The sequence below is a fragment of the Rissa tridactyla genome, chromosome Z (assembly GCF_028500815.1).
Source record: "Rissa tridactyla isolate bRisTri1 chromosome Z, bRisTri1.patW.cur.20221130, whole genome shotgun sequence".
Classification (NCBI taxonomy): Eukaryota; Metazoa; Chordata; class Aves; order Charadriiformes; family Laridae; genus Rissa; species Rissa tridactyla.
Window position 1 is genome coordinate 63024627 of NC_071497.1, and position 18344 is coordinate 63042970.

At 44.7% G+C, this 18344-nt stretch overlaps 2 protein-coding genes across 8 annotated transcripts in view; one reads left to right on the forward strand and one right to left on the reverse strand.

Moving 5' to 3' along the window:
- The first annotated feature begins 582 nt into the window (after positions 1–582).
- On the forward strand, positions 583–6624 carry CD180 (CD180 molecule). Its single transcript, XM_054186837.1, has 3 exons — positions 583–807; positions 3996–4162; positions 4825–6624. Exons 1-3 carry the CDS (start codon positions 703–705, stop codon positions 6548–6550), a joined length of 1998 nt encoding a protein of 665 aa, XP_054042812.1. The 5' UTR covers positions 583–702; the 3' UTR covers positions 6551–6624.
- Positions 6625–10891: 4267 nt separating this feature from the next.
- The window catches only part of MAST4 (microtubule associated serine/threonine kinase family member 4), a 237554-nt gene continuing 230101 nt past the window's right edge, over positions 10892–18344 (reverse strand). For all 7 annotated transcript variants that reach the window (XM_054186830.1, XM_054186836.1, XM_054186834.1 and 4 more), the window contains one exon: positions 10892–17561. In XM_054186830.1, the coding sequence (XP_054042805.1) occupies positions 13690–17561 (3872 nt within the window). In that variant the 3' untranslated portion in view covers positions 10892–13689. The remainder of the gene's footprint in view (positions 17562–18344) is intronic.

The following is an 18344-nucleotide window of genomic DNA, read 5'->3' on the forward strand; positions in this document are numbered from 1 at the left end:
AGAGGAACAGATGCTCCCCGCCTGCAGCTGCCGCTCACGTGCCCATCTTAGAGAGGGTTAGAAATACCGTCCCCCTTCAGAAAGCTAATCAGTACCTGTAGTCTAAATACAAGAGGAAAGGAGTCCATTTTCAGATTGAACTATTGCTTTTCAGCGTTACTGTTTCTAGCAAGAGAAGCATGTTTCAGCATTGTGATCCTTTCCGCAGCTATATAGGCGCAGGCCTTGTGCCTATTTTCAGTTGTTTTACAAGTTCTTGTGACTTTCACAAACGATGCACCAAATTTTGACTCAAACTTTCCATTGCATTAAATTCCCCTTTGGTGAGACGCTGCAGTCTCATCTGCCCTTGTCTTGCTCTACCTCCTATCTCACGCTGAACCAACTCCCTTGTACTTAGCGGGGACATTTCACTCTACACAAGCATCAAGACCAATTTCCCTCATTTCAATTTAAAAAAAAAAAAATCTCTTCTGCCCCAGAAAAGTATCAGTGCAGAGTCATTTGACTATATTTAAAGCAGGGAAGTTCCTCTTTCACTCCAAAACTACTGTTTTGCTCACGCTGAAGCCGGAGGTTCAGCAAGCATTTCTTCTCCTTACGACCTCTTCTCCAGCCGACGCACCCAGCTTGTCTGCCCTTCGCTGCTCTGTCTCACTTTCATTAAGGGAAGATAGACACAAGAGCATCCATTTTCACAACATGCCTCCCTCTGTAATGGCCTGTGATTTATACTTTTTGATTTTCACAATGCTCTCCTGTGTTACCTGCGAAGCATCCCACGTCGCAGAAGTGATGTGCACAGAGGTGAGTGACAGCCGCCGGTCCCTCGCGAGATACAGGAGCCGCCTGTGTAGGGGATCGGTCTCTGGTGAATACTTGCCTTCTGATGTCCAACTGTTTTCAGTTCCCAAGGGGTTTCTCTCAGGCGGATCTGAAGGCCTTTATTGGAGAAATAAGGCAAGGGTCTTGAGATGTGCTCAGGGACATCACTCACTGTCCCTCCTCCTCCTCACACCCCTGTGTCCGTGCACCCTCATGTGCTCTACTGTCGCTGCTGGGGACTTTGGGAGCCTGTCAAACCGGCACCGTGCTCCACCTCCCAGAGAGATGGAAGGACAATGAAGTTTCACAGGGGTGTTTAGTAGCAATCAGAGATAGACAGAGGACAGATATAAGGAATTTTGTCTCATGCTTGCGCTCTCCACACAGGAATTTGTACATGGTGGTGGGATGATGGTGTGTGTCATTTGGTCGATGTGCAATACCACACGAGAATAGGAAGAAAGTACCAGTGTTTTTCCAAGGGCAGGGGAAAAGGCCGACCCATAAGATTTTTTTTTTTTTTTTTTTAACGTGTGGAACAAGGAAAAAAAAATAAAAAAGGTAAGGATTTTGATTCAGAGGAGAACCGTGGACCCAGCCCTATGCAGCACACATTTGAGGCCAATAGCAAATTCCTCACTGAATTAAGCGCACAAATCTCCAAGCACTGCGTTGCACAGCAGGGTGCCCCAGGGGACGGTTGCTCCTCAGCTCCCTGTGAGAGCTGCTCCGGGCCCTGAAGCGTACAGAGAGAGCTTACTCACTATGTTATTTGAATGACAAAACATAGAGGCACTGTTCTCATTTACAGCGACAGCTAAACACTTTTTAATCTGTTTAAAGCACACGTCACACCAGTTCTTTCCTTATCAGTATTGAAAACAGTGGCTTTTCTAAGTCTGTATTTTGCTATTTCTACAGTTACCAGTGCTGTATCATTTCGGTGCTTCTAGGCTGGAGCCAAGTCCCGGTGCTACAGCAGGTGGGGGGCTGGCTTGCTGCCCCCCAGGTCGTGCCACGTGCCGAGCCATGGGCTTGTCCCACCCTGCCCGTGTGGGACCGGCCCCATCCCCCCAGTGCTGAGCTCCAGCTGGGCCCCAGCAGGCCGAGGGGGACAGGGATGGCGGAGGAGCCACACTCCTCACCCACGTGAGGCATTTTGTTGTGACAGTTCCTTTCCATTCCCTGCCGGCCCCACCGTGCTGCTGCCAGCATCTCTCTGCCCCTGCAGCAGCACGGGGCCACGGCGCTCCCCAGCACCCTCTGGTTACAGGGCTTGCGTCTACAGGGGAAGAAGAAAGCATTTGCCATGTCCAGCTTGTGGCTTGCAACAAACACTGCTCTCCCCCCTCCAGCGAGGTTACCAAGGACCTCCACACCCGCCTGCCTCTCCTACACCGCAGACAGGCAGAGACATGGTTTGGTCTCACAGTCCCACATGGACGGAAAGACCCAAACATCGTGCACCATTCCCCAGGGTCCACACATCTCAACAAAACGCTGTCGAGCCACGTGCTCCTGCCCCACAGGGTGCACACCTGCACTGACCTCTGCTTGTCACGGACGCCAGGCTCCAGCACATCTCTCACCACCACCTGTGCTTGCGCTCTTCGGGCCAACAGAATAGCTTTGAATCTCATTAAAACAGTCAGATTGGCCAACTGTGCAATACGTGCTTTTACTTCCCTGCAAGCAGAATGTCTCCGAGCTTCCTGGGAGGATATTGACAAAGCTGCAGCTCCCACGAGGCCCCGGGGAGCCCGTCCCTCCCAGGCTGGCCCTGTAACCACCCAGGGCTTCCTGTGGGAGCAGGGCTGGGCAAGGAGGGCAGCACTGCACTGGCTGCCCCCATGCTCCCCATTGTGGCTTGGCAGCTGGGACAAGTGCGATGCTCTGATCATCTGGAGTGCCGTGCCCAGCTCTGGGCTCCCCGGTTCAAGAGGGACAGGGAATTGCTGGAGAGGGTGCAGCAAAGGGCTACTAAGATGATTAGGGGACTGGAACACCTCTCTTATGAAGAAAGGATGAAGGATTTGGGTCTCTTCGGTCTGGAAAAAAGACAGCTGAGGGGGGATCTCATCAACACTGATAAATACTTCAAGGGTGGGTGTCAGGAGGATGGGGCCAGGCTCTTCTCACTGGTGCCCGGCAACAGGACAAGAGGTAATGGGCACAAACTTGAGCATAGGAAGTTCCACCTAAACACAAGGAGGAACTTCTTTACCCTGAGGGTGGCAGAGAACTGGAACAGGCTGCCCCGAGAGGTGGTGGAGTCCCGTCTCTGGAGACATTCAAAACCCGCCTGGACGCGTTCCTGCGCACCCTGGTCTAGGTGACCCTGCTCTGGCAGGGGGTTGGACTAGATGATCTCCAGAGGTCCCTTCCAGCCCCTACCATTCTGTGATTCTGTGATCCACACTGCCTTGAGTGGCTGTGGCTATTCCAGGGCAGCGATTCCTTGCACGCCACAGTCCCAGGCTCTGGTTGACTTTCGTGCAATCGCCAGGCAAAGGCAGGTCAAGCACATTTAATGAATTTCCCCAGTGTCCACAGAGTAGACTTCTCACATAATACACCAATTTATTTTCAGTTAAACTGAAAAGCCTTCATAGAAATTTTAAAGACTCAGCATATCAGCTATGATCTTTGTCTAGCCTGAGCTAAACCTTCCCACAATCCTCTCACTGCAGTGTGCAACTGCAGTTCAGGTCCAATTAATTTGGACACATTCCTTCCAGGAAAATTCACAGACCTGCTCTTTTTTACCTCCTCGCTGCAAGGTTTTTTTAAGACTTATCTTAGAATAAGCTTTGTTTCAAGACTCATGAAATTCAGAATTTAAAACTACCTTGTGGGGATGCTTTCTTAGAGATTAATAATTCATCCAGAAGAGTAAACAATCCTCATATGTGCTAACTTTGATAAGAAAGTACTACAGATGAGACGCACTTCAAATTAGTACAAGAGAGATTCAAGGCATTCATTTTAAATATACACTCCACAAAACCCCAGGGTTGCACATTGCAAGCCTGTACTAAGGCTTCCTAGGGTTCTGGCTGCTATGTTTTTAAATAATTCAAAATTCTCTTTGGCTTTTTTTGCAGTGCCATGGTTTCCCATTTATATTCACAATACATAACTCTTGCAGTTTCACTATATATTTTCCACAGATTACAGTAAATAAAAGCTATAGCTGTGAAGGTTTAGGACTGAGGGAGATTCCTGAAAAACTACCTGTCACAACTGAAATCCTCGACTTCAGCTTCAACGTGCTCCCTTCTCTCCAGAGTTCAACCTTCTCAGAGCTGAAATCTCTTCTCTACCTGGACTTAACAAGGTATGGGGGAGCATCCTCACTTCTGCACATCAAGTTGGTCAAACCCCCTGCCCGAAACCGGCTTCTGGAGCACACCAGAGCAGCATCTCCCTGCCTTCGCGGGGAAACCACCCAAACCACTTGCAGACAGCTGTGAAGTGTTTTGCTAAGCAGAGATTGGTACGCTTGGGCAACATCTAGGCTTCTCCTCTGGTGACAATCATTTGCGGGACAGTGGGTGAAATATGTGTTTTCCACATATTACTTCTGCTAGGACAGTAGTGACAGCAAAGTCACTAAAGCAATTTTTTCACTCAATTTTTCCGTAAAATCTAGAGAAAGACAGGTTTGGTCCTTGTAAACGCCCAGCTTTTTTTTTATAGGAAAAGAGATTTGCTTTTTATTAAGCTGGACACTAAAAACCTCATATCTCCCTGACTTCCACAAATGCCTCCACACACTCATCATTTCAGGGCAGGTTTTTCTTCTCACCAGGACCCTGTGTTTCAATGTCAGATTACAAATACCAGGCAAGTGTCACTGGAAAAGACAGATAGTTTTATCCTGGTGAAGGCAACTGACCACGAGTTCTTACAGATATGACATGTGGTTTGGGTTATGACATAAAGTAGGAGAGTTTTGCGAGATAGGCCACTGACGGTGGTTTCTGTTGCTTTCCCAAGGTGCCAGATCAACTGGGTGTACGATGGTGCTTTTCACAGTAACAAGCAGCTGAAGACAATCGTGCTGACAGGAAACCTGCTCATGTTTCTGTCCGACACAGCATTCGCTGGCCCGCAGTCCCTGAAGCAGCTTGTCTTAACGCAGACGGGAATTACAAGTATGTCCTTTATTCCAATGGCAAATCTGGACAGCTTGGATACCCTCATCTTGGGCAGCAACCACATCTCTTCGCTGCAGCTTCCTCCCAACTTTCCCACTCAGAACCTCAAATACCTTGACTTTCAAATGAACAACATAAGAACAATCACAGCAGATGATGTCCATGTTCTGCAGAAGACCAGCAATATAACGCTCATCTTTAAAGCCAACAATATTGTATACATTGAACCTGGAGCTTTCCAGTCCCATTTCTACAGTTTGGACTTCGGGGGCTGCGCTGATATCCCTGCAGTCCTGGTGGGCATACAGAACTCCACAGCCGAGACCCTTTGGCTGGGAACATTTCATGGTGTGAAAAAGGAGCCCTACATAAGCCCAAATGTTTTACAAGGCCTCTGTAATCTCTCTGTCAAGGACCTCTATCTGCAGCTACGTCACTTCAGAAACCTAAACGCTGTCACGTTTCAGTGCTTGACCAGGCTCCGAAAGCTGGACCTAACTCATACCCACATCAGCGCGTTGCCCCCTGGCATCAGCGGCATGAATTCGTTAGCAGAGTTAGTTCTCAATGCAAACTCCTTCGAGCACCTCTGCAACATCAGCTCTGCCGCCTTCCCCTCCCTCACCCACCTCCATATCAAGGGGAACATGCAGCTCCTGCAGCTGGGCTCTGGCTGTTTGGAGAAACTGGCAAAGCTTCAACATCTCGATTTAAGTAAGAGTCTTATTGAAAGCTTTGGCTGCTGTAATGAAGCACTGAGCGGTCTGAGCAGTCTTCGGTACCTGAATCTGAGCCACAACATAAGGCTCCACCTCCAAGACGTGCTCATTAAGGACAGTGCTAACCTGGAGCTGCTGGACCTAGCTTTCACCCCTCTTCATATCGACACTTCACAGGGTCCTTTCCGAAATTTGCATCTCTTGCAAGTGCTGAATCTTTCCTCCTCTCATGTTAATACTAGCATTCAGCATCTCTTTCAAGGCTTGGAAAACCTCATGCTCTTGGACCTTAGTCAAAATAACTTTGAGTCGGGGATTGTGCCAAAGGACAAACTGTTCCAACAGCTATCCAATTTACAGGTGCTAATTTTATCATCCTGTGAACTGACAGCAATAGGTGGCCAAGCATTTCACAACCTCAAGAAGTTACGGCATGTCGATCTGAGCCACAACAAACTTACTGCATTCAGCACAGATGCATTTTCAAACCTCAAGAGCATCTATCTCAATTTTGCCCACAACAGGATCCGTATTGTACCAGGTGACACGCTAGTGTCCCTAGCTGGCCACTGCGTAATCAATTTAAGTTACAACCCTCTGGACTGCACCTGCTCCAATATTGGTTTAATCACCTGGTACAAGCAGAATCTGGATAAAATTGAAGACCCTGAAGGAACGAGATGCTCTGAACCCAAATGGCTATCTGGGTCTCAGCTGGCCACCGTCTCACTCTCCTGTGGGATCAGCACAGCAGGAAGCATGGCAATTGTCCTGGCTATTTTATCCTGTGGTGCCATCTTCATTTGGGGTGCTTGCTATTTCAAGCGAAATTACCAGCAAATATAGTTTTATGATGGAGACATAGAAAAGACGCACAGCTACTGTATTAAGATGAAAGAAATCTTCCTGTTTGTGTTTGTGACCTGTATTTCCTTAACTTTTGAAATATCCTTTTCATTTGTATTATAACTTTTAGAAAAATAATTAAAAAAATGTATTTGAGAACTGGAAAAATAAACTATGACCTAGGCCTTGAACATGAATAACTTCTCTTACAGAGAAATCCCAGTTCAACTCAATGTTAGCCCTGGTGTCCCAGCTACTATGGGTAATGCACCTGTAAAGGGAAGATTCAAGAGCCAAAATGCAAACCTTATTCTCTTCAAAAAACAGAAAACCAAACCACCACCACCACTCTCCCAATAAAAAAAAGGCAAGCCAACCAGACCATCAACATCTATCAAATGTCCTTGAAAAACAATGTTGTTTAAGAGACAGCAGTAGCGTACCCCGCTCTGCTAAAAAGAAAAAAGCTTTCTGTGAAGAACAGGTGCAACACTCAGTCATACAAGACCCACTCCTGCAGGACTGACAGAAAACAGAAACAGCCTGTATCACGTCCCCGATTTCCTTAAAATATTTTTGATCCTTAGAAAACTCCTGGCCATTGAAGCTCTGCCTGTCACCTCCCACTCCAGGGCAGGCCCTGCTCCTGTACATTTTACTGGACTCCATAGTAAGTAGGGCACTTAACTTCAGCTTTAACCACAAAACTTTTAGATTTGGTCAGGAATCTGCAGGCGCTTGGCACTACGCTTGCTTGCACAGGCTAAAAACCAACGCCAACAGCTATGAGACTTCCCTGTGCCGGCCTGGAGTGGACTGCTCCCTCCAGCAGCAGCCCAGGAGAGAAAACTGGAGCCTGCAAAGGGGGTGGCGCATTGGGGAGCCGCAACCTCCTCCCACGGGTGCTCCTGTGCCGACAGATACTTGACATTGCTCCTGGCCTGCGTCCCTAGAGTGAAGTCTCTTCGCTCAGGCAGAAGAAAAGACAGATGACTTATTATTTAGTTTTACTAAACAAAAAATCCCTTTTTCTGCCATCGCATGTGAATAAACCCAGTGGCAAGACAGAGCATGTACGTTTGACCAAGGGTCTGATGGGAGCCTGCCATGCCTACACATCTGCCCTGTGTTGCCATAGCGTGACTTATGGCTCTAGCGCTTTAACAGCAGGCTAACCTTGACATATAGACACAACCTTTTCGGAGGGTATGACCCTTCTGTCTCCCCAACAGAGGACGCACCCCGTGGAGTCTCACCGTGCCCCAGCAAGCTCCCTGGTGTGTTAAGCCGGGAGCTGCGGTTGCTCACCGAGACATGGAAGGCGAGCGCTCTCTCAGCACTTTCCACGTGGGACTCTACATTCAGGTTCAGCTCCTGCCCCAAAGGCATTTCCTGAACATTTTCCTCTGTAACATGCTGACTAGCTAAGATTTCAAAGATCCCTGCTGGACTAAAAAAAAAGTTTTTACTCATTTCTGAAGACATTGATGACAAGAATCCCTGATTGGTCTTCTCTGTTAGCAGAGGACAAAAGTGTGACTAACACAAGATGGATTCTTGCGGCTTTCAGATACCTTCACACCATGCACAGCACCCACCTCACCCCACAGCTTGTCCTCCTCCCGCATGGTGGGCTGACGCTTTCTGAAACGCCTCTTCACTTAACACAGGATTTAAACACCACCAGTTTCTGAAACGCTACCCAGTGTCACGGCGTAGACTCATGTGTAGCCTTCAGTCAGCTAAAACTCAAAAATGGCAGAAACTCAAAAATGGCGAACTGGTGAATGTGTATCTGTGCATATATATTTACACAGAGTATTAAGTACAGACTTTCCGGTGACTCATCTCTTTCCCCCCCCACAACTTTTTTTCATGACCATTATCTTCATCTGTTGTCATTTTTATTTTCTTGTTGATTTACTTTACAGTGTCATCTCTGCTTTATTTGTCTGCCAGACACCATTCCTAGGACACTGTGTAAACAACAGTGCTGAACAGCATACATGGTGTTTCAGGATACACACATCCTAAATACAAAGTGTGATCATTCTGAAGGAAAACTTATATATGGCTACAATACACTAAAATGCCCAGATTATACATTAAAACTTTTTGAAGTCCAAAGATTTAGCCATCTGGGATTACTTAGCAAGGATATAAATGGAAAGAGACAGTAGATTTATTTTTCTTTATATAATTTGTTTACCCAGTCAAGCTCTGATCTGATGCAGTCCTTTGTTTCCAGTCAGGCCTTTTATCTCTTATTTTTTCAAATACAGCTGGAGAGCCAGCTCACAGAGACAAGGGAATCGCCTGAGGTGAATGGTGCCTAACAGGATTGAACTCGCCACCGCCCCGGCTCCTGGGCTACAGATGTCACTGAAGTCATGGTACAATACAAAACTGCAAAACAGAATTTGTTATCAGTATTTACACAGAGAAGCAGCTTGAGCAGATCTTAGCTAACAGAGACTGGTAAGCACTCATCTTTATTTCAATGGGACAAACCAAATCTCAGAACCAAGGTCTTCCTCCCATAACTGCGCTTAACCAAGATACTACCAGTAAGCTGCAAGTCAATTTTCAAAAGTGGATTTTACTCTGGACAGGATGGTTTAAGAGGCCAATTTCTAAATCTGTCAACCTAAAAAAAAAAGATATCCTGATACCGATGATACATCTTTTAAGATCTTTCTCTCATTCACTAGTTTCGTCTATACCTGGAAAAAGAGCAGGTGAGATCCTTCCCAACCACTCACTCATACCATACCTCCTCATCTGGCAAATACAACAGAAATTCTCCGCCAGCAGCAAACGTCCTTCTCCAGTGTGTCTCAGGCATTCTCCTGCCCCTGTATCTAATTCACACCTGCCTTTTGAAGGTCTTGCTGTGTGCTAGAACTTACGTGTGTTGCTACTGTCGCTTTACTGTGCGGCCTTCTCCACTCTTCTTGGTGCTCCCAACTCTTCGTAGCTTGAATCATAACCTCTAGCATTGCTTCCTACCCTCAGTTCACTCAAATCCCTCCTTGACAGATGTTTGGGAGATTGAGCTACTTGGTGCTAATCAAATACTATACTATAGTTACTGGAAAGAAAAACTGTTGCTAACCCAAGCCATGAACTGGGACACGTACCATTTACCCTCTAGTATGTTCCTGTGCCCTAATTTATTCTTTCTGAGCAGCCATCTGAGCTATGATCCAAATCCAAGCTTGACATCCCTGCTAAGCCTTACTAACTACTTAAGAGAAGAATATGAGGTCGAAGGGAGCATAGCAAACTGGGAGTTCAGTGCTGAAGAAGGGAGCTCACCTTTCCCTTTCAGGCCATGAAGGCATTCCCATCCCAGGTGAAGTGCAGCCTCTTCTTTCAACAGAAGTACAACAGGCCACACCAGATACAATACCAGTAACCCATCTCTCCTGATTTCGATGCAAACCCTTTACACCACCCCTTTCCTTTGGCCCTGAACAGTATGGAGACTCACTCTGGCCACACAGGCTTCTATGCCTCCCCAGGCAGAAGTGACTGCTGCTGTCCACAGCCAGAGTCAGCACAGCAGGCAGAGCAGGTAAATCCAGAGTCAACCCTCAACTCCAGTAATTTCCTTTTCCTGAGCAGCTGGATCCTGCTCTCCCGTCTTGACTCATCACAGCCCCTGCCAGTGCACCAGTTTTGCAGACTATCTGCCTTCTGCTGGGTTGCAGCAAGTTGGAAAGGTTGGGGGTGACCTGCAGCTTCCCCTCACCTACTGGTTTCAAACAGAGAGCAAAGCAGTAAAAGTGATGCTGTAACACTGCTGCACTTGGTTTTGTACAGAGGAAAAACACAGAGAAAACAATGCAATAGTAAAATGTGAACAATAATACCCCTCCCGTGGGGCAAACAGTTGCTGGCACATACCAAGCAGTTGTGGATAGCTACTGGCAATGGAACAGTAAAGACACATGTATTTTAATAGACACTGCTTCTCTGCAAGAAGTGGAAAGAGGAAAATCAGGGGAGCAATAACCCTGCCCTGTTGCTTCTCCTGCCAAAAGGGGTTTTTCTTCACCAAAGAAGCTACTGGGTACTAAGCTGCTGTGCTCCATCTCAGCTGTCTGGTTCACTGCCTCCATTTTATCTTCTATTATGAGAAAAAAAAAAAAAACAATAAAGGGAGATTTCATTACATTCAAGGGGTAGTGATTTCAAAACTGAAAAAAAATGTTGCACCTACATGTGCTCCAGGAATTTGGTAAGGCTCAAAATTTAGCATGAACAAAAAAAAAAAAACAATGAAGATCAGGTATTTTGAGAAGGTACTCAGGTACTCAAAAACATACTGACCTATTGCAATGAATGATGATAGATGTTTTGGAGGAAAGGTTTAAATGTCACGTTACGGCCTACTGCCATTGTTAGCTACCAGTCAGAATACATAGCCCATCATCACCACGTGCCTACCCACCTCACAGCAGAGCAGTGGTTCCAGCCACTGCCTGAGACAAGATACTCAGCTATGCAGACCTCCTCCATCTCCACATTAAACTGCATTTCCTCATGCAAAGTCCTCGGCCAGCATGTGCCTCAGGGGTGCACTGAGCTGGCCCCAGAGAAAGAAAAAAAGACAACTAATTGCCTGCCTCCGAGTAGAGCAGAGACGTGCTGTAAGTTACAGGAGTGAAAGAAATTCAACAAAAACCACTAACACAGCAGTGTTTCATGCTGATTTTTATTTCCATGTTATGCAACTGCATAAGTATAAATAATCGTGTTCAATATACAACAATTATGACATCCATAAGGAGTTTCTTGGAGAAAATAAGACTGCAAACACTTTATTGCACAGACCCTAACAATTTTTTCTTTTCTTTTTTTTTTTTTTTCTGTAAGCTGAGGAATCTACCGCAGGAAGTCTACAAAAGAACACATCAGATCTACAATCACATAAAGACTGACCGAGTAGAACACAGGCAGGAGGATCTCTAACAGCTCACTGATAAGGTAAACACCAACAAACAGGTACTACATAAACACAAGCTTAAGCACTTTTACACTTCAAAAATGCAAAGAACTTTTGTCAGAAGTGATAATGAACTATACAAAATATACATAAAAGTATACTGTAAACAAACAGCTATATGTGCTTTAAAGGAAACAAAAGGATAGTTGAAAAAAATGCAGGAGACTGTAAACTAGGAAATACCTCCCAGACAGAAATGTTATTTTGAAGTGCATTAGCGTTCATTTGTAGTAACTGCCAAAGCACAGATGAACTGTAAATGTCGAGACCATTTTATCTTTAAAACTGCTCAAAAGACATCACCCATTGTTCACTAGCTCCTCTGTAAATGCATCAAAGGCAGTATGAATGTTCTAGTGCCATGTGAAAAGTCAGGAGGACTTGTTTGTGATATTACCTTTCCATGACAGATTTGCTGTAACCCAACTCAACTAATCAGTATAATAAAGTTTTCACCAGAGGGAAATGAATTCTGCACACTGTCCGTTGCCATACAAACCTACAAGTCAAGATCACGCTGTGCTTTTACGAACAAGTTTTAAGCTTTTGAGACAGAAAGACAATCTGTAAGCCCTGATGAAACAGGCAGGGGCCTACACCTCTACTGCGGGCACACGTAACAGAAATAAGCAAAACCACTATTCAATTGATCCCCATCATTAAAAAACACCCATATGCATGGGTATTTTGTAGTGCTTCTGTACATGTTTAAAATTTTACTTTTCATCCTTCAAAACAAACTAAATACCTCCACGCAAAAATGATCAAAGTCTACATGTTCCACAGTATACAAAATTTAAATAAGGCTTAGCAAAAGTAAAAAGACAGTCACATTCTAGCACCAAATAGCTCCAACAGGTTCCTTTGTTACAAAATGCTTCTTTTATAATTACAGTATTTACTTTTTTGCATACAAATAAAAAGACTATGTTACGAAATGTATGGAGCTACTCAATGCATTTAAAAATGAATATGAAACCCAGAATTACTTGCTAAAAACAGCAAGTTAAGTCTACAACATAAGGCCCCAGCTATGTATTAAAACGTATCCGATGTCCTGAACTTTTCTGAAGATATGATACTGAAATTGCTTTTTTCCTTTTTACCTGACTTGTTGTAAAATAGAAAAAAGCTGCAGTTGTATGAAGCTAATTATGCAGACCTATACGCCATGATAGTACGCATTCTCTAAATGTATTAAAAAACAGGGATGAACATATAGTACTGCAAGTCATGTGCTTATACTTGTGCCTCACACTGTAAGGGCCTGAATTTACAAAAGCTCAAGGAACTCGAGAGGATTGCAGCAAAAACTGAGCACATGGCATGTGCTTCAGAGTCTCAGACTTGTCTGAGGTGAAGGTCACAGAACACACTCCCAATAGACAAGACAAGAACCACCATTCCACCAAAGAACACGACTCTTGCTGGGACGCCCTGATAACCAAGTGGTCCTCCCGTAGCTTTAACGACACCTACTCTAAGAGACAGGCTTTGTGCGGTAGGGAGACGCAGATAGGTCTTGTGTTAGATCTGGTGAAGCAGTCAGCCAAGTACAGTACTATCAAAATCGGATTATTAAAAATACATGTAAAAACTCACAATAAGTCACCACAGTTATTCTGTACTAGTATTTTTTTAACTTCTAGATAGGATTTTTAGTAAGTAAAAATGTGGCCTGTTTTTGTTTTCCAGTCAGACCAATGCTTGTGCACATCCATGCCAGGTCTGAGTTTTAATAACTGTTTCATAGTTGAGTATGGCAAATAAGTGGCAAAGCAACTATCTTAAAAAAGGGGAGAGTAAACAAAGCAATCAGCAGCAAAGTATATATGCTACATTCAAACCCAAACACATGGCTACGTATTTACAGAGGAAATCTTTTCTTCAACAACTCTCAGCTGTAAAGGTATTTTTGTACAAATACTATATGGTAACAGTTTTACCGGTTACAATTGGGAAGGCATTTTGAAAAAAAGTCTTCTCTTTACATATCCCCTTGTTGTCTTTCGTCAGTGACACGAAAGGTTTGCTGCACAAAGACACAACACAGTGCTGGTTTAAAGGCAGTCCAATATATTGACATTGTTTCCACTAGTCTTGAATTCACACCTGCTGGGTCTTAAAGTTAACAGGATTTTTTGTGAGGACTGCTCCGTGAAGCTTCCTTTCCTCGCCGCTGACGAGTTGACTCTTTGTCATTAGAAAGTGCGTTAGGGCGGTCAGGTGTGGTTGCTGACCTGCATAAATCTTTACCTACATTCTGTTTTCTTGAAGCAGACTGCTGAGCCTGAGCAGCATCTCTTCCCTTTACATCCACAGTGTTAACAAAAGATGACTTCTCTTGATTTCCAGGTTTCATGCCAAGGTTTGGAGCAGGGTGGTGGGCTTCAACTACAACAGCAGCACTGTGCAAGGCCATCAGCGAAACACTTTTTGTCATTTCTGCCTTACTGCTCCCTGTGGAAGAGGTACTTTTCTTATTTAGTTCCTTGCAGGTTGCAGGAAGCTCAGATGAACCTGCTTTAACCTTTGCTGAAGATGCATCACTCTTCGCTGAAGACACAACAGATACTTCTTGTTTACATTCAGAGAAATTGGATGAACAAGTTAGCGGCTTTCCTGGTGTTGCAGACACATGATAAGAACTCTGCCCGCTGGAAGCTGACAAATGTTTTATTGTAACCTGCTTGTTTGCATCCTCTGGCTGTTTTTGATTAGCTTGTCCTTTCCCTTTTGAATCTTGAGAGCTTTTGCTACTTGCGGTCACTTTTTCTGCTCCTTTCCCTCTGGCATCGCAGTTTGCGAGGCAAAGGATAGGCTCTACTTTCCCACTGTCAAGCTGAACATAAAGTGCATCAGTGCTTATTTTTCCTTCGGGTCTTTTGTCTGCAGAGATCATCTGGTTACTAGGACTTCTGTCTGCCTGTTTGTTCAGCAAGAGACAGTCTTTCACAGTGGAAAACTTTGGAGACATGGTTTGTTTTTCACTGAGCTGAAGTTGCTTTTGATCAGCAGATTCCTCCAAACCTGCTGGCTCTTGGACCTGCATCTGCTTAGAACTCTCTGGGCCTGCTGGTACCGGGCAGACAGCACAGGATTTGGGTTTGGTGTCAGGAGTGATGCTGCTCATTTGGAGGGTGGCTACTGAGTCATGCTCCAAACTCACTGGCCTTTCGGCCTGTGCATGTTCATTGCTCATTTTTCTCAAAGAGCCCGAAACAGAAGAAAGGGCTTCTAGCACATTTTTACTGGCATGTTTTCCATCTTTCCTGGAGCTGACAGATACCTGAATAATAGTTTCTTTTTCTTTTACGGTCGGAGCACATAGTTTTTGTGACAATGTCTGTTTATCCAAGTACTTAGACTTAGAGGAACTCGTTTCAGAGACTGGCTTGTGTTTATTACTGCTGCTTTCCACATAGGTAGTAGCAGGCTTCGCATGTTCTTCAACACCTACAGCACAGTTTCTGCTTACAGTGTCTCTCACAGCAGGGGAGCCTGAAGCATTAAGTTGCTGCCGAGGAACTTGGCTGGACTGCTCTCTCTCTATAGCTTGAAGCCTTGTGTCAGTGAGCTGTTTTTGATCTTTCTTTCCTAAATCTTTGGCAGTGTCTTTCTGCACAGAAGAAACCGGTGCAGATTTCTCATTTTTAGGATCACAATCTGTTGAGGGTTGCATGGGCCGTTTGGATGGAAGAGCTTCACTCTTTGACTCTACGGTAACTTTCTTAGCCTCACTGAGAACTTTCTGTTTGGTTATGTCCCTTTCCACAGAACTACTAGCAACACCGCTGTCATCTTTGCCTGGCTGTTTCAGTGACTCTCTGCCATCCTTAGGTTGTGCCTTGGGGCCAGCTGCCTGTATTTTTCCTTGTATCTGAGGTGGAATGGCAAAATCAGCACAATTTTTTTCATTACTTTTGGAGTAGCTTGTTATCAGGACATCTGAGACAGATACCTTCAGAGATGACTCCCTGATCACCTCCACCTTTGCAGGGATAGGTTCACAACTTCTCTGGGCTACTGGCTGTTTAGCAGGCAACTCCTTTTGTATTTGCTTCTCTTTTCCTACAGCTTTTTCAGGAGTGCTTTGGACAGCAGAAAGTTTGGAGTATGTTTGAATAGTTTTAACACTTTGACTTTGAATAACACAAGACTTTGCCTCCATTGAATTATCCTTCTGTTTTGAAGGGGAGGTGTCCTTCTTTTGAACAGCTTCAATAACAGAAATACTGCCTTTAGTAGCAGGACTAGAAACCTTTTTCTCTGTCACTACTTCTGCAGCCACGGGGATGACTGGTGGATTTGGAGAACTCTTGCTTGTTTGCAGAATCTGAGGCTCTGATACTTTGACTTTGCCAGATTTTGAATAGCTTAACAACTGCTCTTTCTGACAGGCCAGTTCTGCCTTCCCACCACTCCCTTGTGGTGGTGGGGGTTTAGGAGATCCCCCATCACTGCTGGTGCTCTGTCCTTCTGGCAGCACACACAAAGGCAGTTCACTCTTTGAAGACTGTGGCCCAGAAAGTAAGGCGATGTCTAGTGTGCCTTCTATTGGCTTCAAACAGGAAACTGACCTCCCATCAAGTTTATATTCTGATGGACTTTTTCTGACAGGAGACTCAGTGGAAATAAGGGCTGATTTTTCCACACTCATGTCTGCTCGGCCATTCAAGGTCTTGAGAGGAACAAAAGAAACCGAGTTAATCTGAGCAGCATGTGCACTGCTGATAAATGCTCTACCATCAGCAACTGCAGTGGAGTCCTGCTGTATGTTTATAGGTCTGCCTGTATTAAGTTGAAGGCATTCATGAACATTTGATGTCAATTTGGGTTTTAGCACTGGACAGACGCTGTCATCTTTTTCTTCAATGGACATTTTCTTTCTAAGATAATCAATATTTGCAAGTTTACCATCTAATCTTTCAAATTTGACAAATTCTTTTGTTGGTACATTTTTATCTGTGTTTTCTCCCTTTCCGTTTAGGATCCTGTCAGAAGACTGAGGTAGCACATCTTGTAGTGTACACGGAGGGGAAATTCTTTTGAAGTCATAAGAAATATGACCAAGTTCATTAGGTGGAGGCCCATGAAACAACAACTGTGCATCTAAAGCAACACCATCATTTGATCTCAAGTTCGCATTCTTTTGAAGGGTATCTTTGAGTATGCCACCAGCTGACTGGGTGTCCAGAGCAACAATTTTTGTTTCAAACTGATTTGATCTTTCTAACACCTTCTGGAATGCTTTTTTGTCTCTTTCTTCCAGTCTCAAGGTATTGGGATTTTCTGGTTCACTGCTAGGTTCATGTATAGCAGCATTTGCTTTTTCAGCAAAATCTTGCTTTTTCATAACTATCTTGACCTTCAGCTTCTCTCTGTCAAGCTCATCAATGGATTCTTGCCTACCTAATTTGCGGGAGATGTGTCGTTTCAAGCAGCCCTGCTCTGCAGGCCTGACTCGTGTGAGTGATGGCACATCACATACATTCTCCTCCAAGCTCTGAAGAGTTACTTCCCTTTGGGACAATTCTCTATTCACTTCTTCCTGGGTCACTTCCAGACTGTGTTTTCGTGAACATAAGTGTTTCTTATCGCTGCCATAAGAGGGTGCAAGTTTCTCTTCAGACTGGACTCTCTTTAACAGTGGAGATCTTGGTGGCTCTGCACTCTTTGGCCTAACAATATGCCTTACTATAGTTGGAGGGGAGTGCATTTTGCTAGGAAAAGATTGAGCTATTTTTGTATTTCCAATTGAATGCCCTAGCAATGGTGATGGAGATCGCTGAGGGGATGTTGGCTGGGGTGTTGGAGAAGGTGTCCGTGCAAGGGGAGAGAGAGGAATGCTGCCAGCTGATTTGCGTCTTCCTGATCTGTATCTTTGCCCACCAAGCTTTGGACCCAAGCCATGAAGAGTGCTGGGCCTTATGTGTCCTGAACCAGCTGGAGAATTGGGAGCACTTGAACTAGGGGAACTACTCTGGGAAGAGTTAGTACCTACAAAAAGAACAAACAATCAAAACAAACATAAGATCAGCAAAATTTGTAGAATCTTGTCTAAATGCTCAGTGAGACACAGAACTTTGGTGCAAAAGGCCTACGTGCCATCTGCTGCCACAGTGTTCCAAAGTTTGGAAGGTTTTGAGTGACTGGGCTGTAAACCCCTCATCATTCCAGTTACATTGCTATTTCTCCCTTTCCTCCTCTGTTCCTTCATACCCTTTAGGCTATTGCTTTCTGCTATTTAAATAGAATAGCTAATGCTTTCTGCCACTTCAAAGCAATGATCAATGCTTTCCAAATAATTTACTTTTGCCAAGGGATTATACAACATCAGTCACTTTTAATACACACTAAAATCATAACAGAAGTAAAACAGGAAAAAAGAGGCAGGCTTTTAGGAGCCAGAATGATGCATATTTCAGCACCCACCCAATTTTTTCAGCAATAAATCTGCATTCATGAGTGCCCATGGTACTTCCATCATTAAGCCACTTTTTCCTCAGTCTCATTCTTTTAACAATCAGCCTCTCCCTAGGCAAGATTCCACCTTTTACTCCCAATTTGGATGGTTTATTACTCAACTTACAGACATTGTACTTGGATTTAAACTCTGGGAACAAACCTAGCAGACAGTTCCTTTTAGGTGCTTCTGTATCATGAAAACACCTTTGATTTTGCATCAGGAATCTTCTTACCTCTTCCAGCTGTTCAATTCTTACTCTTGTCAGAGCTGACTACTCTTAGCAGAATGTAACAGATCTGGGGGGCTCACAAGAA